Source organism: Asterias rubens, chromosome 7 (genome assembly GCF_902459465.1).
Source record: "Asterias rubens chromosome 7, eAstRub1.3, whole genome shotgun sequence".
Classification (NCBI taxonomy): domain Eukaryota; kingdom Metazoa; phylum Echinodermata; class Asteroidea; order Forcipulatida; family Asteriidae; genus Asterias; species Asterias rubens.
Window position 1 is genome coordinate 20,752,971 of NC_047068.1, and position 27,116 is coordinate 20,780,086.

The 27,116-nt window shown below is 39.1% G+C and overlaps 1 protein-coding gene across 3 annotated transcripts in view; it reads left to right on the forward strand.

Annotated features, from left to right (window-relative positions):
* The first annotated feature begins 2,415 nt into the window (after positions 1-2,415).
* LOC117292194 (netrin-1-like) overlaps positions 2,416-27,116 on the forward strand; it is a 57,233-nt gene continuing 32,532 nt past the window's right edge. For 2 of the 3 annotated variants that reach the window (XM_033774149.1, XM_033774151.1), the window contains exons 1-2: positions 2,416-2,598; positions 22,996-23,145. In XM_033774149.1, coding sequence (XP_033630040.1) covers positions 2,451-2,598; positions 22,996-23,145 — 298 coding nt within the window. In that variant the 5' untranslated portion in view covers positions 2,416-2,450. Of the gene's footprint in view, positions 2,599-22,995; positions 23,146-24,305; positions 24,348-27,116 lie in introns of all 3 variants that reach the window. The other variant, XM_033774148.1, reaches the window with a different exon arrangement.

The window sequence follows — 27,116 nt, forward strand, 5'->3', positions numbered from 1 at the left end:
GAACTTTCTCTTTTCTCTTAAATGAAACCTGCACCTTCCCGCTTAAATCCCATCTGCCCGCCGAATAAGGGGGGTTGAATAAGAGACACCTTGAGGCGTGGGTAACTCAACCCACGTTGGACCTAATCCCCAGCCTGCCACTGCTAAAAAGTACAGCTGAGGTTTGTTGTTTTCCCCTCTTTTCGTTTGCGGGTCTTTTCATAAAAACCCTGGTACATTGTCCTTTTTTTTTTAGAGTCTGGCAACACTTTATAGGAATATGTAAGTAGTGGTGACTGAGCTAAAGTAAAAAAAGGATAAAGATTTAGGTTTTGTATGATATGATAATGGGATGCAGTTGAGGGGCTTTGTTAGTTGAGACCCTTGTTGTTGTTCTCAATGCTTAAGACTGTAAACCCGATTTCGGTTACTCGGGTTGCTTTGCTGGGCGCTGTCGTACCATGGTCCTTAGTTCTAGAACAGACTGCCCAGGACAGACTCCAAAAGACGCTTGGTTCTAACTCTTCCTCCCCTGGGAAGAGGCAAGAGCTTGGCCTGTAGAAAATGTCATGGATTTACCTAGAAAATATGTCCTATATATGCACCAGGGACCTTGTGGGTTTTAAAGCTCTTCATACAGTGGGTCAGTCACCCTTCCTTGGACTCTCTAGAAGCCATGTTGGTATTCCACTCGCATACAAGAGTATCGACATCTCCGGGTATGATACTTCAAGGAGGCAACGAATGCGCCTCCTTGCCCACTCGTCATTGCCTTGTACCATCGTGTCCTTGAAATGCTCCAGGAGAAATGTACAATTTGCTCATAGGGTGCCCTTTACCAAATGCCTTGCTGCCCTTGCCCTTTCAAAAACGAAGCATACATGCCTGCAACTCATTGAGTGTGGCTCAGGTCCCACAAAGACTGGTACATAGAATGGTATGGCATGTCATTCGTAATGGTCAGGTTGGTGTAGTGGTGTCTTTCCTCGCCTTCCACTTCTAGTACCCCGGTTAGAATCCTACCGGGGGCACTATACTATGTGGATTGGGGTTTCAGTCCCTCCTTGACTGTGTGAGTTTTCCCTAGAATAAATCTCTGGGGTTTTCCTCTCACAACTAAAACTGAAATTTCTTCATTGTCTTCTCTCTCTGCTCTAATAAGAGCGTTGAAAATGTATATACCCAAACACAAATCCGAAAACATAATGCTCAACGGGTATATGAATACTGAAATAGCTTACTGCGTGCACCCCCCCCCCTCCGAGAAGGTTCCAAGAATACCTAGGTCTACCATTGTGAATTGGGGTCATGTGATCTTTCAAAATTACGAAATAACTTCCGACATTCTTCGTCATAAAATCATAAAAAGTAATAAATGAATCATATATGTCTCCAACATTGATAAATGACTGAACATTTATAGGCCCCAACAAAGTGAAACGTTGGTTTTGTTTTGTGTTCCCGGGAAATGTCACAGCAAGAGCACTTCCTTTTCCATTTAGTTTTTACAGCGCACTGTGAATTTGTTTCTTCAACACACCCACTAATGGGGCATACTCCTCCGAATTATTGGAATGAATCAAATTGCTGGCGTGTGAGATTCTTCGGAGTGGGTTGCTCTGTGTGTGACCATATTGTGGGGTAGTGTCATGAACTCATTGGTGAAATGTCATTCAAGAGGCAATTCATTCGTGTGAACACGATCTAAATCATATTAATTAATTTTGTTTTTTTACCCATACACCGATGTGTGTTAGCACCGTATACTCAGTACTTTTCCGAGTCATGTAAAAAGAAATATCATTGGCATTTTACTCGGGTGGGATTCGAACCCACGATCCTAAATCAGTTTGGGAAATATAGCGTGAATACACATTCAAGTTGATGATGCAACCACCCAAAAAACAACTAAGTAAAAAAAAGAAACGGAGTTGGAAATGAAGTGAGAAAGTTCTTGGCTCACATCTGATAACATGATTCTTGGTCATTCAAGAGGCAATCGTTCATTCGTTTATATCAATACGATCAGATTCAGTTTGGGAACAAGTCCGTATTGTGAGTAAGTTGATGATGCATTCTCTCCAAAACAACAAAGTAAAGACAAGAAACAGATTTGGGAAGGAAGTACCTGGTGAGACAGAAGATGGTTTCTATAATTGGATTATTAACAAGATACTATAAATAATTAACCATCGGTTTGTTCATGAAGTGATTTACTCAAAGACACACAAGTTAATTTCAAGCTAACATAAATCAACTTTCCTTCGAGGAAGTGTGGTCAGAAACACTGTTGTGGGCATAAAATAATTTACTCGGACACCGCTTTCATTTCAAATTTAAACCAAATCAGCCGCTGCAATGAAACAGACCAAAAATATTAATCAGGAATAATATTTATTGACTTTTCTTTCTTTCTTTTTTTGCTCCCAGCCTGCAACTGCAACCTCCATGCCCGGAAGTGTCGATTCAACATGGAGCTGTACAAACTCTCAGGACGCAAGAGCGGTGGGGTGTGTCTCAACTGCCGGCACAACACCGCTGGGCGTTATTGCCACTACTGCAAGGAGGGGTTCTACAGGGATGAAGCCAAACCGATTACACATCGCAAAGCTTGCAAAGGTGAGAATCTAACACTAACAGCCCCTCCCCTGATGAGATGTAGTTGGTCATTTTAATGGTCTATGTCAGGTCTATGATGTGCACAGTGAACAAGACATCCAAAGCGCATCTCTTTTTAAGTGCCTGCTCTTACTTACAGTTCCTCGTCAGAGCTGTTCTCTCTGCGAGCATAGAGCAAGGACCAGGCTGTAAGATAGGTTTAGAAACCACTTTTAAAACTGAGGGTCAGAATTGAACCGGATTTCCAGTCTCAGCCTGGGGTCTGTTTCCTGAGTCAGGCTGACCAGGAAACGTTTTAGTAAAACTTGTGATTTTAACTCGGATTGTGCGTCAGTTTGTACCCATCTCTAGAATGTTGATACCGTATTCCGTGTCAAACTGACCCACCAAAGGGTCAGGTCCAACGGGCCCGATATCAACTTTTGCCTGTGAGGTTTTCGGGTATAACAAACAGCACACTCTTACTTAACTTTTTGTTTGACATGATAAGAAGAAGAAGAGGTGGTTAAAGATGATGAGAGATGTTATACTAAGATTGGCAGAGGGTGGTTTATAAGAGCAGCAGCAGCTCAGGCTAGACAATTTGTTTCCTTTTCGACCAAAGTTAATTTCATTACCAGCAAGTTTCGGGCACAATTTGGTGTTTAATAGTAACAGATTCAAGTTGTACACTGCCACCCTCTCAAGCAAACGCATTGTATGGACATCAAGTGACTGCACAATATAACCCCCGCCACTCAACTTATAATCAGAGCAAAATAACAAGTATTTTGGTAACGGCAAACAAAATAACCCAATCTTTGTTAACTCAGGAAATGAAAGTGTGTTTCTTCTGTCGTCTGTAAACCCCAAATTTCACAAGTTTGGGAGTAATCCGTGAGGCCCCAAGCTGGGCTGTTTTGTCAGTCAATGTGTTTGTTCCCTGCCCATATTGGGACCCTAAACAGCAGGGTGGCGCAGAGATCAAGGGAAATAATATTTCAAACTTCCAACCTGTCCTTGAACCAAACTCACATCAAAACTGTTTTTCCCGAGGCTTTTTTGGAGCAATCTGCAGCGATTGTTTTTTTTTATGTTGCTCAAATACTAATTAAAATACTTAACTCTTTTTCTTCTTTTTCTTTTATTGTTATGATTTAGTTTTTGTTCTTTTGGGGTTGGTTTGTGTTACCCACTTAATGCCGTTTATTCAATTTTGCAGACATCACAGTAATTCGAAACGAACAATAGTGCATTCAACAGTCATGTAATTTAAACATGCATTTGAATGTCATAATGTTGTGGCCATCTCTGTGCGGTTCCCTGCGACATCGCACCGGTAAAGCCCGGTTCATACTTCCTGCGAATGCTTCGTGCGATGCGAATTTAATTGCGTCACAAAGGGAAATGGAGCGCGTACCGATTGTTGCGTCACCAAAAATCGCTTCGCATTCGCATTCGCAGGAAGTATGAACCGGGCTTAACTGTGTAAAAAATACGAAGAACTGAGTGTTTTTACAGTAGGAATAATACACATCCCAACCACCCTTTGCGTGCGACTGCATGTAACAACTTCAGGAAAAAAAACCTTTCCCGTTTGTTGTGCTCTGTCTTATAAATGTGACATGTTTTTAAAGGGGTCAAAATATCCATCCTGCGTCAACACTTTAAGTGGGCATTGCTATACACCCTCGAGTCAGCTGGTACAAATTTCCCAAGGTCACAATTATAATTAATCACATGATTGATTGTTTACGATTTGAGGGGGGTTTTATAAAGCACAACAAGAAAGTTCATGTATCTCGGGTCAGGGTAAACATTCACAAATGCTGGCTATTGCCTTCCTTTTGGCAAGTGGTTGACTTTCGAGGGGAAATATCCAATCTACTTAATTCTTCCTGTTTCCTCAAAATTGACAGTGGAGAAACCACACTATGTTTTAATTCGTTTAAAATAGCACTACACAATCGTTAGAAAGCATTACACGATTTGATGGGAATGTTTAATCTTCACATTGAGGATGGCGGGAATTGTCACTTTAATCAGTTTAGTAATTTAAGGGGTTGTTCAAGATTAGGCACAGTTGTATAGGCACTATTCATTTATTTCCACATGAACAAATAATTAGTTCCCAGTTTGATTTTCGCATTGATTTGCCTTGATAATTATTGAAGCTGTTTATTTTTATTTTATTTTTGTTTTTTAGTAACGAGTCTTTGTACACGATGTGTTGTTTTCGTTAATGCTGTTTTTTGTTTGTGTATAGGCCCGATTTGATCCATTTGAAAACGGTATATGAGAGTCGAAAATGTACAAATCGTTTATTTCTTGAACGGTCCATCCACAACAAAATATTTCCACCTTGTCTTGAAAAAACAAAAAACAAATAAAACACTAAGAACAGCCTCTTCATTACATCTTTCTCTTCCGACCTTTGCATTCAAGTTTCTTTGATAGAACTGTCATAATGCACTGTCAGTGAGCAGGACTTCACATACTTGTTTGGCTCACGGTGTACCTTTAAGTATTCCGCCATTGGTTCTAAATATGAAACAGATCCTCAGATCCTGTCTTTTCTATACATGGTTTATGAAGGGTAAATTTAAACAAACACCCAAAGGAAATCTCCACAAATCAGCTGCCATTTAGCATTTGCTTCTTTCTGTTAAATAATTTTCCCCAGACACCTGAACTTGACGATTCTTGAAAAACAACTCTCCCGGGATGTCCCAATGCTAAATAGTGACAGTGTGTTGTCAGTGTTGAGACACATATGACGGTCGGTGGGTGTTTTTCAAAGGAAATACTAAAATTAATGATCAATTGAAATGCTTTTAATATTGCTGTCAGGTGACTTCTTTTTCTTATGTTTTATTCACCCCGTGACTGTATGAGGCAAGGAGGCATTTTGTGTTTTGCTTTGGGGAAAGAAATATGGAAGTATAGAGCCTTGAAGTGGTTGAGTTGGGGGCAGTGAACATGTGCATGTACAGGTCTCGTACATGTTGGAGACCGCAATGGTTCTACCAATCGATGTTTGATAAGCACTATAAACTCAATGCTTACTGTGTTCCGCAGAAGACAAATCCATAGGGTAAACTCGGTGGGAGTAGAACCCATGATCCGCTAACATGGACAAGTAATTCCAATGTCATCATTTACCTACTCACAAGGCCTGTTATATAATTTGCCATACAATTTGGGAATAAAGCCTGAGCTAATCATCTACACGAATATACAGTTTGTGTCTGAAGACGAGAAACGATTTATACAGCCTTAAAATCAGCATAAAGTTGCCAAGGGTTGAGTTCACGAGATGTAAGCTACGGCTAAAGTGAACATCAACATAACATAATAGTGTGTGAAGAGTAATGTGCCATTTTTCAAATCATTTTAAAGACAAAATTGAAGTGACCTTTAACCTACTTTGGTCATGTTACATCTTTTTTTTTCATTCACTCAAGTCAATGTCGCTTAACCCATGGTTTGGCGAGTATTCTGCTCTAAGGTTTGTGCTAACTTAGGAACCGGTATGTCCCCTCATCCCCTGATCTACGGTCTCATGTTCACTGAACAGCAGGAGGATGGTGGCATTGTGGCTTGTACAGGGCCTTAGACCTGACTAACTTGACAGGGCTCTACCTTACAAAAACTTATCATCAATGACTTCATTGTAATCAGTATGACGGAGACAAATCGACATGACCAATATACACATGTAGGAATCCATTTCCCTGTCAGAGAAGGCATCCACCATCCCTGAAGACCAGACCATAGATCCAATGTTGCCAAAGCCAGTTTTTGGCTAAGAAGAACCGCTCACTTTTCCCCAGAGCATGGTAGATACCGAGGAAGACCGAACGTGGGGAGACTTTGAACGAAATGCCAGCGGGAGTTCAGCGACGTTTGGCCCGGGAGAGCATCAATCCCCAGGCAGGTCTTGGAGGTAGCTGGATCGCACAAGACGTACATGTCAAAACACTTCGCAGATGAGAAAAGGGGATTAAGTATAGGGATTCTATTTCTTCTGGTGGATGTTGTATACGAGTTCGGGTTTCTGCAATATTCATATTGCCCCACACTTTGCAAAGAGTTGGATGTCTATCAACACATACGAACTGCTGACTGCATGCTTTTGGAGGGCAAGTTATTCAAATTGGAAAAATGTCTCGAGGACCGTTAGAGTGATGAGGTGATCTCCTCTCAGTAATTTGAACAGATGATTTTGTTTTTCCTTTTGGGTTTTGTGTTAAGTGGCTGTAAGGATCGGTTTACTTTGATTTGATCAATCAGAATGTAATCGAAGTACATGTAGTTGTCCGATGGAAAGATATCAGTGCTTATCAGTATTCTATAAAGACAAATAATGAAATAGCGCTTGGAGAAGATGTTGTAAAAACATGGTTGACTGTTAACTATTATCATTCATAATTGCCCTGACTTCAGACCACCAAAAGGCAAGCATGGACTCAGGGACCTTGACGAGGACACCATCACGTGGCTTGGTAGTGACTAAATTAAAAAAAATTGTGGAGGAACTAGGAATACATCAAAAGAAAGTCTAATCACTAATGGAGCTTGAAAGTCTCAGAACATGTTAAGGTGCTTTCTGTGAACTACAAACGCCGAAGTGAACTCCTATATGCCCTACTTGTCTTTGACTGGTGGTGCTTCTTTTGTTAAGCGCATTCTGTTCTGGTATATTGGAAATATATTATAGACCACAACAAACCACAGCACTCAAAATTTGTCATTTTGTAGACCAAATAGTTTGGAACACAATCTATAGGCATATCCCTCTCTGTGTAGACGAAAGAAAAAAAGAAAAAAAAAATCCTTGAGTGACTATAGATTTGATGGGTAGCCTATAAAACGGAGTCTATCGGGAATTGTGTCAAGGTTAATGTCAACCTGAAAGGTATATTTGAACCGTAGTAAATCATCCACACAATGGTTGCTATACATCTAGGAGAGCTTTTTACAGATCGATTGGTTATTCAATTTCCTTTTTTAGTTTTGAGGAATGGTGCCAAGTCATTTATCACTTACAGAACAACAATTGAGACTTTGCAAAAATGGGGGAGTTTATTTCATCCTCAATACTACGATGGTGACAGTAACATATATGTATTTCAATACATGGTTGAATGGATTAGGTATTCAAAACTGGAGGAAGGGAATGAATTTACGAAATATACTTTATAGCCTTGATTTCTCGTCGCATAAATTGCAACAGGTCTGGTGTGGATTTCACAAATAATTAAGACTAGTTTATCTTCGAGTTAGGACGAGTTACTTAACTCGTCCTACCCTATTACTAGCCTCAAGTTTGTAAAAGTAGGACTAGTCCTAAGTTAGGACAAGTCCTAATTTTGGTGTGAAATTGACTCCTGGAATATCATCATTGAAAAGGGAAAGTCCATTTTCATTTTGAAAAGGGCACCTCCATTGGGAAACTTTTAAAGGGGAACCGAGGCCAGGATATGGGCAACAGAGGTCATGGCCTCCGTGACATCCATGTAATTCAAGTTAGAAAAGTTTTTTAAAGAAGTATAGTATGAAATGATTTCTGCAGAAGTCAATATACCACTCGACAACACCTACCCTTACTCATCAGTCTCTCGGTTTCTCCCTCCCATCCCTAGGGGTCACGCCGTGTTTGTACTTCCTGAGTCTGTTTTCAGAGCAAACATATGAATTTCATGGTCAGGGATTTTCACACCGTCCATATCTTGGCTTTCAAACACCGGGGCCCGTCTGACTTTCAAGCGCCTCGGCGGGTCCGGTTTTTGTTCCCGCCCGGCGTGGGAGCATCACTGGCGTCAAAATTTTGGAATGTGGATGTTGAAATTTTGTAGGAAGGGTGTGAAGGAAAACAGGACTTGCGCCGTTAAAAAGTCAGCAAGCTTCGCTAACGTTCCCCGCTTGGTCGTGACAATGCCGCCATCAAAACACCGCTACGTTACTTTTTTTAAAGGAACATTACTGGTTTTCGCTAACAAAACAGTTGCTGGCAGTGTATAGCACTTTATGGAATCCACCAAATACATAAACTGACAAACCTGTAGAAGTTCGAGATCGATCGGCCATCTTGGTCACGAGAAAATAGTAAAAACCGATAACACATTTGCTATGAATAAAACGCTCACCGAGCAAAACCAATCCCGACGGAAAATTCGTTTTAATTGTTTCTCATCAAATATGACATTTCAGACAGAAATAGTTCAAGAGATGTGTTCTACTATCATCATCATTAGACCGTGTAAGTTTGATGTAAATCTGTGATCTTCAACGATTTTTTCATTACCAACTCTGTAATGTTCCTTTAACTTCAGTAGGAAAAGTGCAGACTGTTATCGTTCACTTTGAATTTTGAATGAGAACAAGTCATTTGAAATCAGATCACATATATTGGGGTTGTTTTAATTGTTTCCAATAAAAAACATAATACATGCTGGTCCCAACAGCGTGAGTTCATTGGGAAAACTTCCCAAACCACTTGTGTTATCCAAACCGCAAAAAATACTCTTTTGTAAATGGATGTCTGATCACAGGGTGCCATTTACACAGTATTTGAACAGAGTCGCCACTTGACAGCTCGAAAACTAGTGAAAATAAACCTTCAATAATTTACATGTATTGTGGTGAGGATGCCCCCCACGTACACAACAAAATGACGGCCACTCAAACGAGTACAAATTTGAACAAATCCTGTTGATTATGCCAATGAAACACAGAGAAAGCACCCCAGCCGACAAGTAGAAAGAACTTACATATGTTTTGCCTTGACCCTGACTGCCTCGTAACAATCCCTTCAATTCATCCAACTTTTTCTTGTAAAACACACAACATTTTGTTCTTTTCTTGTTTCTTCGCCCTGGTGTATTTGCAGAGTTCAAATCCCCGTGTCTAACACACTGAATGGGGGAATACGTTGACTGACATAAATCGATGCTGTGACACTGTACATTTGAAAACAAGGGTCCCGAATCTTTTCAATACACAGACCCCCACCACAATGGGGCAATACCAATATTGCAAAATATGGACAACCACCAGCTTTCTCCCTGTGATTATTTGTCACCCTTGGGCTCTTTTAAACTCTGTTTAGAATTCAACATGAACATGCCGTATTGTTCGATGGAAACCCACGTAATATTTTATGTACACATTACTAACTAAATGGTGCAACCAATTTTCAGTTTGATCATATAAATCATAATCATTGTACATTTCGGGACAATAGACCATATAACAACACTTAAACCTTGGGGGAATAGCATATAGTTATATTGAAGGTTGACTTATACTGCCAGTGTTCAAAACGTTATTGATTAATGACTTGAACATCATCAATATATCAACCCTTATTTTCACTGGAAACGAGCCCCACTACACTGCAACGACTGGGGTGTGAAACATTGACATCATGGGTATTGTCACATAGATACCAAATCAACAATCAAGACTATGGTGGTGTTAAAAACACACATTTTCGCAAAAACTGAACAGTTTTTAACTCTCTTTAATTTGTTTCTCTCGTCGGTATGGCAACACCCCTATTTTCAGATTTTCTTGGTTTTTGCAATGTACGCTCATTATTGTAGACGTTATCGAACTCATTTTGAAGAGTAAACTTAATACGTAGCACAGCTTGTTTTCCTTTAACGTTATAAACCTGTCATAATATCCCCCAATGCAGTCAAATAAATCACATTCAAAATGGTCACTCACCGCTTAATCAAATCACTCCGCCAGTTGATATCTCCGGCTTACCCAAAACATTCTGAGAAAATAAAAAAAATGTATTCCTTTATAATTGAATGAGCGCTAAGGATTTGAAATCTTCTGGCTTTATTGATGATTGAATTTGGAAGTCTCTAATGGCATTTGGTTCAAATCCAATATCGACGGGAAGATTTAATCAATTCATTGATTAAGTAACGACCTGGATCTCCGTGAGGTTAGGGTCCCGTGAGTAGGGACGCGTCAGGTGTTTCTCAGTTAGGGCACCATTCTCATTTTAAATTGGGGGGGGGGGGGGGAACATTCTGACAAACATTATCATTAGAATGAATAGATGCATTATCTAAACTGAAACTGAGACACTGATAGAGTTATTACATATACGCTTTATGTTCCTCGCACTCGCTTTGCCAGTTATGGGGACAGGAACTTAGCACCAAGACTTTGGTATCCACTTCCATTTGAATGGTTTACATGAAAGTGCACATTGCCGATGCTTTAGTGCGAGTACGGTGCCATGGTTGTGGCTTACCACCAGGGTGGAAAACATGAAGTAATTTGTTTTGAAATTAAATTCTTACTTATACAACGTGTTGTACTGACATATCCATATTGTATGTCTCATTTGAATGCTTTAGTAAGAGACCCATAGGTTTTTTTCGGATGCCATGTATGATAGACCTAAACTTGAACTATATAAGGCTAGGCCTAATGCCATAAACTACATGAAACGAAAACAATTTCTGGTAACATTTGAAGAAATTATTCTTGAAAACTAGACGTGTTGAATGACGTATCGACCCCCTCTAATGGTCCCAGTCAGAGAGTCATTTGTTTTCATTAAATCCATGAAGGTGAATGTTAATCTAAGGTCAAATTTGACTTGCGCTCAAAAAGGAAACAGATTTTATGTCAAATGAAATCAAAATTGTTCAAGTCGAAGTATTCAATTTTTTGATTGACTGTCCCTTTTTATTTTTTATTACTATTTTTTTTTTTAGGTGGTGGGGGGGGGTCTTAGGGAATTAAAAGAACCATGGACGATGTCGAGTCTGGACATGCAATGTTCTCTGATTTTAAATGTTGTAGTCAGTGAGGATTACGGTGTCGTCGGGATCGTTTGCCCGTCTTCATCAGGGCCTGAGGACACGAAATCAATTTGAAAACCAAGGGATCCATATACACAGAAGGAAGGTTAAGAAATGTGTTGTTGAACTTTGTATATTTGAAAGTCTTGTGTGGGAGCGGGGTATATGAATCTATACCTCGCGTACTTCCCCGAAAAACATTCACCATGTGATACAGGTTTTGTTGTTCCCATGCTTGACCTATAATTTACATGATATAAATAAACTGTAACAAGTGTAGATATTCGTAAAAATATTCTACACTTTCATCAATAGAGTGACGTCACAAAAATAGTTTAAACACAAAGAAGACATTGACTTCAAAATCCATGTTTGTCTTGTGATCTAGGTTACTTTGGTCGAAATCAACAATTTCAAAGTTGTCTCCCCCTTCCTAAGTCACTTGACAGCTTCATTTGGACTTTCTTTACTTGGCACTAATATACAACAAATGAAGAAAAAAATGTTAATCGCAGCCAGATTGATATTTCCAATTATTCAAGTTGTGATTCATCCATCAACCCTGTCCATTTTGCTGCCGGAATTATCCGTCTGTCTCCGAGTCTTTTCTTTTCATCCAGAGCTTTAGAACTTGTCAGTTTTGATCGATTCAAAATTAAACTCGATTGAACACTGTGGGTGAATTACATTACGGTACATGAGTTCAACAACAAAAGGTTCTGAAAGAAAAAGGGAAAGAAAAAAACTATGAACCGGTTCAAGTTCCTCAGCTCCTGTGTGGCCCTCACATTCCTGAGCTGGTATTCCCTCATGATTTCCACCAACACAGGCATGGCGAAACGTCGTATCCGGCAGAAGATAAATTCAGAGCTTTTTCTTGGTGTTTTCTCCGCAGAGAGATTGATATATTAAGACTCGAAAATGTTGATCTTTGCACCAATTGTTCTTGAACTTTGAGTTCTGATAGTTGGTGTGGATTAAGGCAAGTTTGCTCTTTAAAGTAGTAACATTTCAGACTGACTGGTTCTTGATGTGTACTAGAGAAATCTTAAGGTACTGATAACTGAGAGAGGTTAGCAGTAACACCATGTAGATACTTCTTTTTGAGTAGTGCTGGTTCTGAAAAGAACAGGTGGTTAACGACTCAACATTTTTCAGAAAAAAGAGTGTTACCGCAAACCTCTCTTAGTTATACTTCCAGCATGCAAAGTTTCAAATCCTACTCACACTAGTAATAAACAATCAGATCTAGTCAACCTAATTCACATACAGTTCATATTCAAATCCGAAAGTACACAAACAACATTGGTGTTCGCAAACCTCTTCCACCATGCAAAGGTTCAACTACTCACTATGGGTAATATACAGGTGCCTAGTGAACCTGTAATTCATATACAGTTCATATTCAAATCCGAAAGTACACAAACAACATGTTCGCAAACCTCTTCCACCATGCAAAAAGTTCAACTACTTGCTATGTGTAATAAAAAAGGGCCTATAGTCAACCTGTAATTCATATACAGGTTATATTCAAATACGAAAGTACAAAACAACCTTTTCTGAAAACACATGAGTTTCCCCTTGAAAGAAAACAACTTCACTGAAATGTATCCCGACTCATCCGTAAATGTCTCAAGCCACAAAGTATAGCAGTTCACCATTTCAAGTGCAGTTGACATTACACCCTCCATTTGAAGCAGTCTTGACTGAGGTGTTTTGTTGCAAGGTGGGTCTGTTCCCGAAGGAACGAGCCGAAGGTTCAAGAGACTGTTTTCAACAGCTGCTGAGTGCTCGGAATTTACTGTTTTAAAATATGGCCCCCTGAACCACAGCATCTAAAGAGCTTCACATGGGACACACTACACATACAAAGTTAGAATGATCAATGCGGTTGTGGTCCGTTGCAGCCTTATTGAATTATATTTCCAAATGTGTATATATGCTTTTATAATTCTCCAAGTATGTGGATAACGGATGCTTTATCATTGGGTTATAAACGTTTACATTCATGCCAATTGTGTAGCTTGACTTGAAGAACAAACATCACCAAAAGCAAACCTAGGAATAGGCCTGGAATTATATGCAGAGCCATGGAGGCTCTACCTCCGTTGCCACTGGTCTTGACATTGGTGCCCCTATAAAAGTTTCCCATTGACTTTAAAGATTTTCCAAAGGAAGTACCGTTTGCAAAATGAAAAAGGTCTTGCCCTTTTAAAGATGAAATTATAGGCCAATAAAAAGCAGGCCTAATCTTCGAAGATGAATGCTCTCGTTTTTAAGAAAAAAACACCAACAGCTTGATTGGTTCAGACGAAATATCCACCTTCACAATACAGCTTTCCTTTTAATATTAACATTAAACAAATTAATGATTCATACAAAGTGCTACTTATTTTTTAACTTGAAGTCACAATGAACCTCTCAATAATTGTATAAATAGTTCAGTTTGTCACTTGCAGTGGTAATTCCCATTGAACAGACCCTGTATACATTCATTCACCGTGTATGGCCTTTTGTGGAGTTAGTCTTTTGTACCCATTTTTCAGATTATTTTGTTGTAAAATTGCATTGTGGTGATTATTATCTTTTTCCCATGAGCGAAAACACTGAATAGAGAAAGTAATTGGTGAAGTTGTTGGTCTTATAAGTGCACTGACCTTAAGTATTCACACTTTGATTGGGGAACAACAGTTTTCTTGTTCATTGATAAAATCACAAATTTATTTTATTTCATTTGATATATTTATTTACTCATTTACTGGTACAATTGTGTTGTATGTGTTTGTTTATTTGTTGTTAGAGGTTGGGTGGGGTTAGGGCAAACAAAGTAATTTGTGGGTGTGCACAGCCTTGGATAGGTTGAATATAATGTTCAAATGATTACATGACGAATGAGGTGTAGAGATAGCTTTGAAAACCATTGAAATTAGCTTTGGTCTTGCGATTCTAGATTTCTGAAAGAGTGGTGGGAAGTTGTTGATGCTGTTGTTTTTTAACCAAACAATAGCTTTAACAGGGAAGACATGGGCAAAATTTTCAAAGTTTTAACGAGTAAATGTTGTACAATCAAAAACCAAAGTTGATTATAAGAACAGAAAATGATATCACTGTGTAAATGCAGTTTCAATTGTGGCAATGCGTGGAAACGCACGTAGGCTGCATGTATTTAAGTGTCTTAAATAAAATTGCTTTTAGCTCACTTTGAAATACCATGCAGTAAATTATTTCAATTGGAACAAATTAAGCCAATTACCTGCTAAGTATATAAAGTCTTAGCCTTTAAACAGTTGCTGAATTCGGTCAGCAAGTGGAGCATAATAATACAGTCCAATATATGAGCGTTGCAAACCAAACACTTAACTCATTAAATACTAAACACGTACAAGTGTATTCCACTTAAACCAACTGTGAAAACCCATCCTACTGTAGCCCCTCCAATGTGCTAAGAATTGATCAATTAAGACAGTGTCTCAATTTGGAGCAATATTAAATTCTGTTGGATACCAATAACGTATCCCTCAGTTTTCCCCATAAAGAAACACTCACACTCTGAGCCAACCTGGGCCCTTCACTTCCAGTTCATTGCCCATGGGGGTGACCCAGATATTTCGATATAGGGTAGTGTTTTTGTTTTGCACTGGCGTAAATAAATGTCTAGCTTGAGTATTTCCGACAACTATTAAATCTTTCTTCGCCGGACTGGCATAAAAATGCACCCTTCTGTTGAAAGCAGGCAGTGGGCCTACCGTGGAGATTACACTGTATTTAACATAATAGGGTTAAATTGTTGAAACTTCCTCGTGTTGAAGACTAAAAAACACCTTGTTTTATTACTAACAGTTTGGAAGATTGCATTCTAAAGGCCCCCGGAGTCAGAGTTGACACTGATTCCGGGTCACATGGGGCCTGACCTATTTCTGGGTCAGTATGACCTGGATTACGAGTTAACATGACCTAAAACCGTGTCAGATCGAAACAGATTACGAGTAAAAAAGAAACATAGTGTGATCAAGTTTCTGGATCAATCTGACCCAAAATTAGTCAGACTTTTTAACTCAGGTTTTTTTTTATGGAGCAGCCTGGGTTCTACGCAGATTATAACATGGTCGACAACGCGTGGCTCATAAAACCAGGATTTAGAACTTTGTTGCCAACATGCATACGCCACAGGCCTGGTACTCACACGGAGGCAACGGATGGGAACTTTAGTCCTTGCCTTGGTGCCCTTGAAATGCACCAGTAGGGATTTACAATTTCCTCATATGGTGCCCTTAACCAAAAAGAAAATGCCTCAGTGTCATTGCCCTTTCACAGACGAAGCATGCAGACCTATGAGACGGTATGATATAAGAAGAAAAAGAAAATAGAACCTGCATCGATAAGTGACAGCGCCGAGATGCCATAGTGTCCGATTTATTAGGAAATGGTAATCACACTTAATGAACCACCGCGTAGATGTAACACATTGAGAGAATGAGGTATGGCAGATACGTGAGGTTGTCGTGACAACGGGACATCGGCGTTGCCTACATACGTCCACAGATCTTAAAACACTAAACTATCATTCGTGATTCGTGTGGTGTTGACAGCATATTGAGCCAATTGAAAAACTGAAGGTTCTGTATTGCAGTAACGACTTGTGAAATCACTTCTGAGTTTGACTTCATGTATCCATGGATCTTAAACTGAACTACAACATAGAGACTCATGTAGTGTTGACAGTTCATTGAGCCAATTGAACAACTGAAGGTTCTGTATTGCAGTTATGGGTTGTGAATTCTCTTGAGGTTGACTTATAAGGGACTTCTCTAACACTTGTGTTTTTGTGGAAACTTGTGTGGCCCGTGTTGGAATATACAAGCGAGGAGGAAGTACAGATGAGAAATCAATGTTCATGAAAATATTGGTTTTTTTTTTTATTTCTTCATTAACACTTAGAGAAGAAATGTGGGCCAAGTTAGACACGTATAAGCGAGGAGGCAGTACATATTCCATTAGTGGTGATTTTACGAACCAACTTGTTAGTAAGATTCCACAGATGAGCAGAATGAATGTTTGATAAGACTTCAGGCTGTTGCGGTGACACATGTAACAAGACAAGCCGGTTTCTACTGCTCGACTAGGTCAGGTCACGAAAATAAAAGTTTTCAAACAGTTAAACCGCCCATTGGAATTTTGCACCATCTCCCAAAATATCAGCTTTTGAAATCATAACAAAATACTCATTGAATGTGTAAACACAAGACGAGGTTTAACACTCAGTTTGTCTGCACTTTTCGTACAAAATTTTGATTACAACACATTACATTCTGCCCGGGTGCTAAGGGGGTGTTAAGTGGCAAACAGGTGCAGCGCGATGACGTCATTAAAACGAAGGAGGAAAAAAAATGCTTCCGCAATCAAGACAAGTTTAGCACAGAAGCGGAGGATAAAATGTCTAAGGTCACATGATCACGCTCGTGACCCCTGACCCCAGCTGTATCAATTATTTTCAAATACCTTCCCTGAGAAAACTTACCTCCCGCAGTGATAGCGCAAAATGTCTTCTCACTTTTTGGGGGGAATATTTGGTGGTTTATTAGATCATAGATCTGCCCTGTGTTTTGTCAACAAATTTGTGCCTGGGTAATTTGGTTATCAAAACAGACAGGAGACTATTGGTAGGCTTTTAAGAGTGGATAGTTGTCTAATCTCATAGGTGTGATCAAGGTAATGGGTTATAATACACAAAGAACCCGCTTGGGTATTCGGGTCGTGTTGGGGGGAAACAAGAGGAATGAAGTACATGTGACGATTGACATTGAGCAAAACTATCCGGATAAAAACAATTGAAATGTAGATATTTGCATTATAGGTTATTATTTAACTGTTGTTGGATACCCATTAGACATACAGGTGCAGAAACACCTGTGCGTGCAATGGCTGTATATCAAAATTGAAATTTTATTATGACTACTTTTAAAGAAGACAAACAGGTGCAAACACGTCTTCAATAGCTGTATATTGTGACTATTGTTTAAGAAAGGCTAGTGTTTTCCCAAGTTCTTCAATCCATGCTCAGGGAATTTAACGATTGGTTTACGAGTGTTTCGAGAAAGGGGTTCTCAGCATCTAACACACTTCGTGGAATGAAGACTTGCAATGTAATCCGTATGGGCCTTGGGATACAAGTAAAGGGAAGAAAACGTTAGTTTCTAATACGGGGGCGGGAAACGTCCCGCCCAACCTCTCTCCCAGGAGAAAAGACTGATGATTATGCTCTAAATGGACAGTGATTAAGCACAACTTAAAATTGATTTACTAGACCAGACAAACACCCACTACATTAATATGTGGAGCACACTGACACATTCCTCTCTACACAGAAGTGTGAAGAAATTAAGTCATTTGTTGATTAAATTGAAGATTGTCAATGAATTATGAGTAAGTGAATCTTAGATTAAAGACTCGATGTCGGATTATTCGAAGTAATTTACCGCACTTAGTGGGAAGTAGGCACTTAAATATAGGCACCCTCGGCATGTATATGATGGTGGGGGCTAATTTGTAACTTGTACTGACAAGAGGGTAGGATAATGAACACACTTTTTGGGGGGTAAAATAACACGAGGAAAGAGGGGTCCAGATCAGAATAAGAGTCTGTGTTCTGAAGATAATGTCATGGTCTAACTGTCTTGATTTGAACTGGCAGCTTCAACAGGAAGACAGTGTTTAATTTACACGAGTTATTAAGGTTTCCACATCCACCGGGGTGAACGGGTAAAATAAAGCAACTATATGTGAGTCATTTAAGTTTTGATTTCAGCGTGGTCAACGATAAGTGTCTAATAATAAGATTATGATTTAAAGGCACTGGGCACTATTGGTAACTACTAAAAAATAATTGTTAGCATAAAAACGCACTTTGTAACGAGCTATGGAGAGCTGTTGATAGTATAAAAACATTGTGAGAAACGGCTTCTTCTGAAGTAACGCAGTTTTTGAGAAAGAAGTAATTTCTAACTCAGAAAGAGACTTCAGACCTAAAGCCTTTTATTAGGCATCCTGAAGCACACACATTTGTGCAACAAAGGTTTTTTTCCTTCATTATTCTTTAACAGCTTTGATGACCTATTGAGTCCAAATATGGAGTTGTTAGTGTATGCATATGCTGAGATACACCAAGTGATAATACTGGTCTTTGACAATTACCAAAGCTGTCCATGGGTCAATTTCAAAAAAGGAAATTAGGAATATTTATTTATTTATTTCCTCAAAACCTCCAAAAATGGAGAAGATAAAAAGATTTTTAAAAATTACACCAAATACTTAACTTAGGACTATTCTTAGGAGATAAAGTTAAGGCAAGTTCTAAGTTAGGACGAGTTACTCGTTGGAACTCGACTAGCCTTAGCTAACTCGTCAAAATCCACTCAGGGCCTTTAAGTGGTCTTCGATTGCATGTTGTACTGGTCGAGAGATAGGGTCAGGAGCAACGGCTGTTATAGGAAGTTGCTCTCGGGTATAAAGTCTTGTCTCCTCTCGGTGTATGGGGAAACTTAATACTCAGGGAGCCGGTCGCTGAGGCACCATCCCGCGGCTTCACCTGCCCTGCCGTGTCGTATCCGATATGCCAAGAGCAATTTACAGGGTAGCCTAACCGACCAATGAGCTGGCTCTATGCCAACTGCCATGGACTAAAATGGGATGTTGACTTTCTTTATAGGTTATGTACAATAATGAACTTCATGACAAAGTCACTCATAAAGGGATAAAGGATTTTTGTACAATGTTTGCTATGAGGGATCACCCAACTCACAAGGCAGGACGGTCACTTCAAGATCAGGGCTATACACTTAACTGATTTGGGCCATCAACTCAGAGATGCCAACTCCTGGGGCTGAAACAGGTTGACCCGCTTCACAGATGTATATGTATTGGTATTAGGCAGAATGCACAATCTTCCAACGATGGTTTAATAACCACTGAGGTTAGAGGAAAGTATATACAGGCATAGCAATATTAGCCTAATGGTTCCAAGTTACTTTTAGGGCTTTAAGATACAATTAAAAACTTGGTAGTCGTTTTCCCTGAGACCTTGATCTAAAGATGGTTTAATGCCCATGCAAGTAAGCAGAGGGAAGTAGAGTTTTAGCAAATGTTATCCTAAAAGCTCAGAATTGTTATGTTGGGGCTTAAAGATACATTTTAGAACTGAGTTACGAGTCATTTTCCCTGAGACTTTACTCACAGCAGAGAAAAAGAACCGCAAAGGCTAAACATGATTTTTAAAATGTTTTTTAAGTGCAGTGGACTCGTGTGTTTTCTCTAGGACTAGCAAGCTTTGGCCCACAAGCGATGTGATGACAGAGTGGTAGGTGCTGAAAGTATACTTTAAGGGCAAGCTCTCTACACGGCGGCTTTACACACTCTCGATGACCTAGAATGGTTATGATATATTACTTAAGAAATTGGCGGTCTTGCCACCACATGCACTGGTGATGATCAACCGCAGAACGGTTAAAGATGGAGTGCCAACACTGTTGTGGCAAAAAAAAAAGATGGGCTCCCAAATGCAGTTTGTGATCCACCCGTTTTCTTGTTGCCGCTAAGAGTCCTTATAAAAATGTGGATTACAAATGTTTCTACTCCTAGATTATAATTGTGTAAAATGCCACTGTGTTTGATACCCTTTCAGTGCATTTTGTGTCAAAATCTGAAACGGTCAATGACGCCACATTTTAAATAATACGGTCTGTAGCATGTGCTGCTGTGTGTTTTGACGCTATATATACGAAGTATGGACATAAGAACAAAAGAGGTCATCATATACTAAAGGAACATGAAACACTATGCGGCCTTGCACATGTCCACAACGTGTTATTTGGTGTTGAAAAATATGATTTTATTTAAAATACAGAACAAAGGAACGTCCATAGTAAATCGAGTAAATCGATTACAATCAGAATTTTGTTTGTTTGATGTTCCCTTTTTAACAATCTTTAAGCTAAATAATAAACAAATGGTTCAGTTCCTTGCACTTTTCAGCATAGCACACACATGGGGGGGGGGCATCACCTATACACTTCCCATAGCACTTTCTACAGGAAGCAGTCTCGATATGTTCAGTGGCTTTCCCATTTAAAAGACGTGCCCCAGATTCATGCCTTTGAAAAACACCACAGGCATTATACGTGCAGCTCATTTCAAACTTAGACAAATTGCCATCTCAGAAGTAAAACATCCCTGCGTGATTTGGCCTGAGCGGTTCGCGCTACTATAATATACCCTGTACTTGTCACACGTTCACAGATTTGTGAAAATAACTTGTGACCGTTTTTATTTTTTAAACCGGGTCCAATTTTAAAAAGGCCGATGGAGCGATCGGTAATACATCTAGACGGAAATGAGGAGTCTACTCCCTCGAGCTAGTTAACAGTGACATTAAATAGTTGGGAATCTTGGGTCGATGGAAGGGGGGCATCTACACCGTGAGGGGGTACACGATTTTCATGAACCACTTTTCAAATTCTGTTCGCTTCCAGCACCTTACATGAATATTCTGAAAAACAGGCTTCGGCTTTTCGAGGACCGTGCCCGCCATATCTCAAAATGGCTAATCACATTCGTTCAACTGCATAAAATATCTCCTCAAAAGAAACCACACAAAAGAGTAAATTCCGGGTAAAGACATTCCAAGGAGGGTAATTTAACCGAGTGGTTTCTAAGATGCCCCACCCTATACGTCTGACACCCATGATTCACAGCTCGACAGAGAGTATAGACCACCCCTCTTGGCGAGAGATCCACACTACCGTCCTCCATGTCCCCACTCCCCTCGTCTCGCATAAGGCCACACCCCTTCCAGGGAGTCCCACCTTCCTTCTCCCTGTTAATTAAAATGTCCTCCTCAGAGGTGTGTAACACCATCTCAAACTGATTACAATCTTGTTATTCTGAATGGTTTTGTGAGCTGGAAGAGAGTCAGACGGTGTAACCTTTATAGCGTGCTGTTGTTTTGGTGGGTTCCTCAGGGAGCAATCATTGGTCCCTTTATTCACCCGCCCTAACTTCAAGGTAAAAGTTGCTGCCGAAACACTGTTGCCATTTTGCTTCTCAACTATGTGGTTGACAGTCATATACACGAATGTGTAGCCTAGCATTAACTATTCTTTCTTTTGTGCCCAATTTGCTTCTTGGCCCAATTTCATGGTTCTGCTTTTAATGCAGATACAGCCCATACATTGTATAACCACTTTGAAAACACGCTTTATTTGAGCAAAAAGTACAGACTTCTGTGGTTATGCTGGCAGTTTTATGAAATTGGGACCTGCCAGTTTGAAAAGTCTGTTTTAAGCAGAAAATCTATAAAACATTTCTGGAGTAGCAAATAATAAGCAGGATACCAGTGTTGCTGACATGTGATGTATTTTGATGGTATCCTTATTCTAGTAAGCAATTTTGTCGTTGAGTGTAAGCAGCTAACAGGGTCTTAATGTGTATCAGCGACTACAATCATGAGCTCTTTCATGACTGACAAAAGGCACACCAGACCCTTGTTGAAAGGCATACATTAGTTCGTGCAACAAACAGCCGTTCATTCAAACCCTTCCTATGTTTTCCGACTACGTAATTCAGACAAACATCTTGGAAAGCAAAAGAAAGGGACAAAATACCAGCAGTTGTGTTTTTCTTTCTGGCCGACTACACCACGGGGTGGCAATCGGAAGGATTTGCCATGTTTATGCCGTTGGGTCTTTACTATTTTACTATGGTTTCAGATAATGAGTTTAGTCTATTGTAAAGTGGTCACACAGTAGTAAAAAGGGTGTATTATGTATACACGTGCACGTCTTATAAACAAGTCTGCAAATCTGTGGTGATCGTACATTTCGTATGTGTGTATTTCTCATCCTTTTTCTTTTCTCTTTGCTGTATTTTTCCTCCTTTTTACTTCGAGGTGCATGTGTTCATGATTCGATAATAACAAGCAGCATGATGGCCGAAATTTGGTTTGGTAGTAATTCTGCACTGTCTCAAGAATTGATGGAATCTTGTTCTTGTTGCTTTTTTTGGTTTTGTCCTTGGTCTCCATGAGGTAACGACAATGAGCACAGACTTACACAAAATGGTTCAACCAAGATTGGTGTGATGATGACGTCAGTTGCACTGGGTCATTACAGGTTTCATATCAATTATGTATGCCTTAAGTTTCTCACCAGGGTATAACTATACCGAAATAGTGAAACTTCTTCGTTAAGATGACCCATTGAGTGCAATGATCAATTCTCTCATGTCCCAATTTGACATTTTGTCTTGTATTTTATCAATATTTCTGAGGTGTATACAATTATTCCTCGGTCTGGTTTATAGTTTATCCGCAAAATTTTATTAATCAACTCTTAATTTGTCAGTATTTCTTTGTTTGTCTTTTCTAGTGTGTATTTCTGTATATTTTTGTCTCAGATTTACCGAATTGTAATAATAAAATATAATATGTGCTTTAGTTTTGTAAATGCCATTTAATTCGGCCTTTTTTGGCTGCAAGGTGATTTTAGCAATAAACCAATTATTAAATCGCCTTCTTGTCTATCTTTCTACGCAGCTTGCAACTGCCATCCCGTCGGCTCATCCGGCACAGTCTGCAACCAGACCACCGGCCAGTGCCCGTGCAAAGATGGCGTCACCGGACTAACATGCAACCGCTGCGCGAAGGGATACCAGCAGAGCCGCTCCACCATTGCTCCGTGTATAAGTAAGCCGTTTGGGTACCAACTAACCATTGACATGTTTGATAATGTTTTCGAGTTTTGTTTGCACTGCATGAATAAGCACCATTATTATAACCAATAATATTCATATCAAAATTCTGAAATTTACACATTGTGTGCACCCCATCCATTCTCACTTCACATAATCTTGTGTTCACGATATCTTCAATACCTTTCTTCCTCACACACTTAATTTTTAATGTCCCTTTTAATTATTGAACAATAACGCGCGTCATATTGAGCCTCAATAAATCAGATTATGGATAGTAATGAGTAGCAATGAATATTCATAGCCTTGTGTGTTGCTCAGCCAGTGGCTGCAGCACGGTATGAATATTTATTGGAATGTTATCTTTTTTATTGTTGTCGCCACAAATTATGTTTTAAAAAGAATTTGAAAAAACCCCTGAACAACCCTGTATCGGCAGCTAAGTGAACTACAACACTTAAACATATCTTAATTTTATTGGTTTTATATTGCTATGTTTGCACTCAATTTGTCATAAATAATTTCACAAGATCATCATGCACAGCATGGCTCCCCATCCACCAGTTGCCAAAGCATGTTGCCACTGGATCCTATCCTACAGTGTCTCACAATGTTTACAAGGCTAAGAAAGAAATCACAACACAATTTCCTTATTTGTACCTGATCTAGACCCTATCTTAAAAAGGGGACAGGAATAAGAAAGTGTTGTATCGTTAAGCTATCCTTCACGTTTTTAAATCAAATCTACTCATCTTACTGGGTGTTTGAAATACATGGCCCTCTGCATTGGAAATTCAAAATGTGACTGTTTGTCACATTGTTTTGGAACATACCCATGAAACTTCAAATCACAAAACTGGTCAGTTTGCCTGGTGTTAAGCATTGTTAGACATTGATTAGCCACGCCCCTTTATCCCCTCCAATTGTAATGACCCTACCCATGACTTTCCCTTAAAACAATGGATCCCAGAATGCCAACAATCACAGGTTCATGCGTCAGAATTCACCGTTTCATTGTTTCATCACACGTAATTATAATTGTCATTTATTTAATTCATTTATTTATGTTATAAGCTATTAACTTTTTGCTTTAATACAAAAAATTAGAAAAAAAAATCCCTAAATGAGCTGCTTATTTTATTTTGAAATCATCAGCTACTGTTGTACCGCGCCTAGATGGAGCCGATCTTGAGCTGGGTAATTAATTCTCAGGAGTTGGAATGTCAAACCGATCAAGAATGAATTGGTTTCTTGTTTTATCATTTCTTGCTTCTCAGTTATTTCTTGTGGAATTATTATATCCTCAATTATTATTTATATCTGCTTCCTGTGCTAGATACCTCCTTTTATTATAAATTTTGCAAGAGAAAAATGTTTGTTCCTTTCTGTGCCTGATGGTATACTATGGAAGCTTTTTCCTTAGCTAGAAATTTTCAAAAAAGCCTTGTTTTTTTATTTGTTGCTTTCTGTGGTGGTTTGCCAAAACTTGAGGTTTGCACTATGTGTATTCATTACTGAATATTTAAGTAGTTATTTGCATCTTCTAAGTTCTAAACAAAACACAAGTGGTAGATTTAATCCAGCTTCTTTTAAGCCATTAGGGTGTACAATTTGGCTTTATGTTGTAGCTTTTAGCTTCTTAGCGGATAATAAATGGCGCTTACATCTAAAGAGAGAAAAAATTGTTTATCTTTAAAAAAAAAAGCGGTAGTTTAAAACCTGTTTCTATGGGGTCAACAGTTGCATTTGTGTTGTAGCTTCTAGCTTCTTAGTTCTTAGTTGATACATAATGGCGCTTATTTCTGTTTATACAAGAAACTCTTTGAATTCTACGAGACTTTCCAATCTGGGTTTAAGGGTTACTTTAATATCTTTGGCAATAATGGCACAGCAATGGGTATTTGGGCATTATAATATTTACCTCGCAGTTCTCTTTGTCAGGGCAAATCATATAAAATTACTCGATTTCCTTCGATATAAAATATGGCCACCCACTTTCGTAAATTCTGAAGGTCTTTTTTTAATGAAAGGGGTCAGTCATTCTATAAAAAGAAACGCCTTTGTGTGAGCAAGGAAAGAGAGATTCAAGCTTATATTGCTTGTCTTTGTTGAGAAAAACCTCACAAGTATTTTCTTCATAAATATAAGGGTTTTTGTGGCATTACTTTTACCGGAACTTGATTTTTTTTTTACCCAATACTGAACTTCCTTAAAGGGGTATATAGTGTTGATAGCCTAGCTATCTTTAGTCATATGACTTTTTTTTTTTTTTCTTCTTTTTTTTTTTGGGGGGGGGGGCGCTACAGTTAGAATAATCTCCAATATCTGATAATCTATGGCAGTTGCTGCAATAAGAACTTCTCCCTAACAAGTATTAATTGAAACAAAACAAACCCCGGATTAATTTGCTCGTTAATGTGGATTTTATTTTTACTGGCTCTACTTTTAAATCGCGATTAACATAACCAGCAAGGCATGGCATGGTCATTAATTAGTGTTTAACTGGGTAACAGTTTATTAACGCATGTATGAATAATACTACATTAATGCAACAGCATAAACAGGTATTGGTGAATGTTCTTCTTGCACATCCTTTAAATACAAATTAGTGTGTACTGTTATTAATTCCTACAAAATAGTGTTCCAGATTCATGGTTCATTAACTCAAACCATGTGGTATTTTCCTTTATTTTATAAAAGAGCATTGACATTGTGAATACATGAGTCTGGTTACCGCAATAAGTAGTGTACGTCTTGGGGGAAAACAGACAGGATGGCCGACCTGTGAATACCGTTGGCTTGTTCGAAAGCTCGATGATTCGGCTTAGTGACTAACGGCTCCATCAGCGACATTGAAATGCTCCGTGCCTTAGTAATTGGATTTCAGTTCAGGTCATTGGAACCGTAGCCAAAAGCCGTAAGACAAAGTCGGGCTTTCGAAAATAGCAATTCAATAGATACGACTTGCCATATAATACATCCGAACATGGTACTGTTCGTTTCTAAGCTGGGCTCATGTTGCAAGGAAGAGAGGGAAAAAAGGGTTTTGGACTTGACATGGAAACTTGCGGGCTACACCCTAACACTTGTCTGACTGCCTGTGGCGGGAAATAGTGCTGCAGGGCAGGTAAAACAAGACGGTTTCCAGGGTGGCATTTTTATATATATTTCACACCTGGCAGCTGGCCAAATATAAAACAGTCATACGGGGTAAAAATGTGTGATATTCTGGAAAAGGACATTTTTGATGACAACAAATTATTCTGACGTTTTAAAGGGGATGGAAAGCACAAAACCAGATCACTTTTCATTTTGTTAAAAGCTTTTCTTGAGAAGCTAAAATTCAAACCCCCAAAATTATCTAAAACCCAGATCCATTCTCACTAGATCTGACACAAATTTGAAACAATACCGCTACAGAAGTCTCCCGAATTCCGAAGACAAGTTTTCAAAAGAACATAATCTACCCGGCAAGATAGTTACACACATGTAATTACTACAAAACAATACAGATTTACACATATTTTACTTAAAATTTGCATTTTGTTTTAAAATATTTTTCCACATGATGTTTCCCTCATCTATAATCCTCGATCTAGAAATTCGACTCTCATCTCCTACTTTATAGGGGAAAGAAAATCAAATTGGCCTGAGGTAATTTTTCCTCACAACGAATCACATCCACTGATCAATTCTGACTAGATTGCCGTTGTCCTGTGTTCATTCTCGAGAATCCGTCAGCCAATTTATCCCCATTTCCACTGAATTGGATCAGCCATAGCGAGCCCAGAAATCTCTCTGCTCGACTTTTCTTTTTTATTCCAAGTCAGACCTTGAGGACAACAAAAGTGTTTTACCAGCTGACACCAAAACCTTGCAACATGGCAGCTAAGCAAAGGAAACTAACAGAGAAAAAAAACCAATCAGGGCAGCCGTTTTCAGATAATGACCTATTTCGTTAAATGC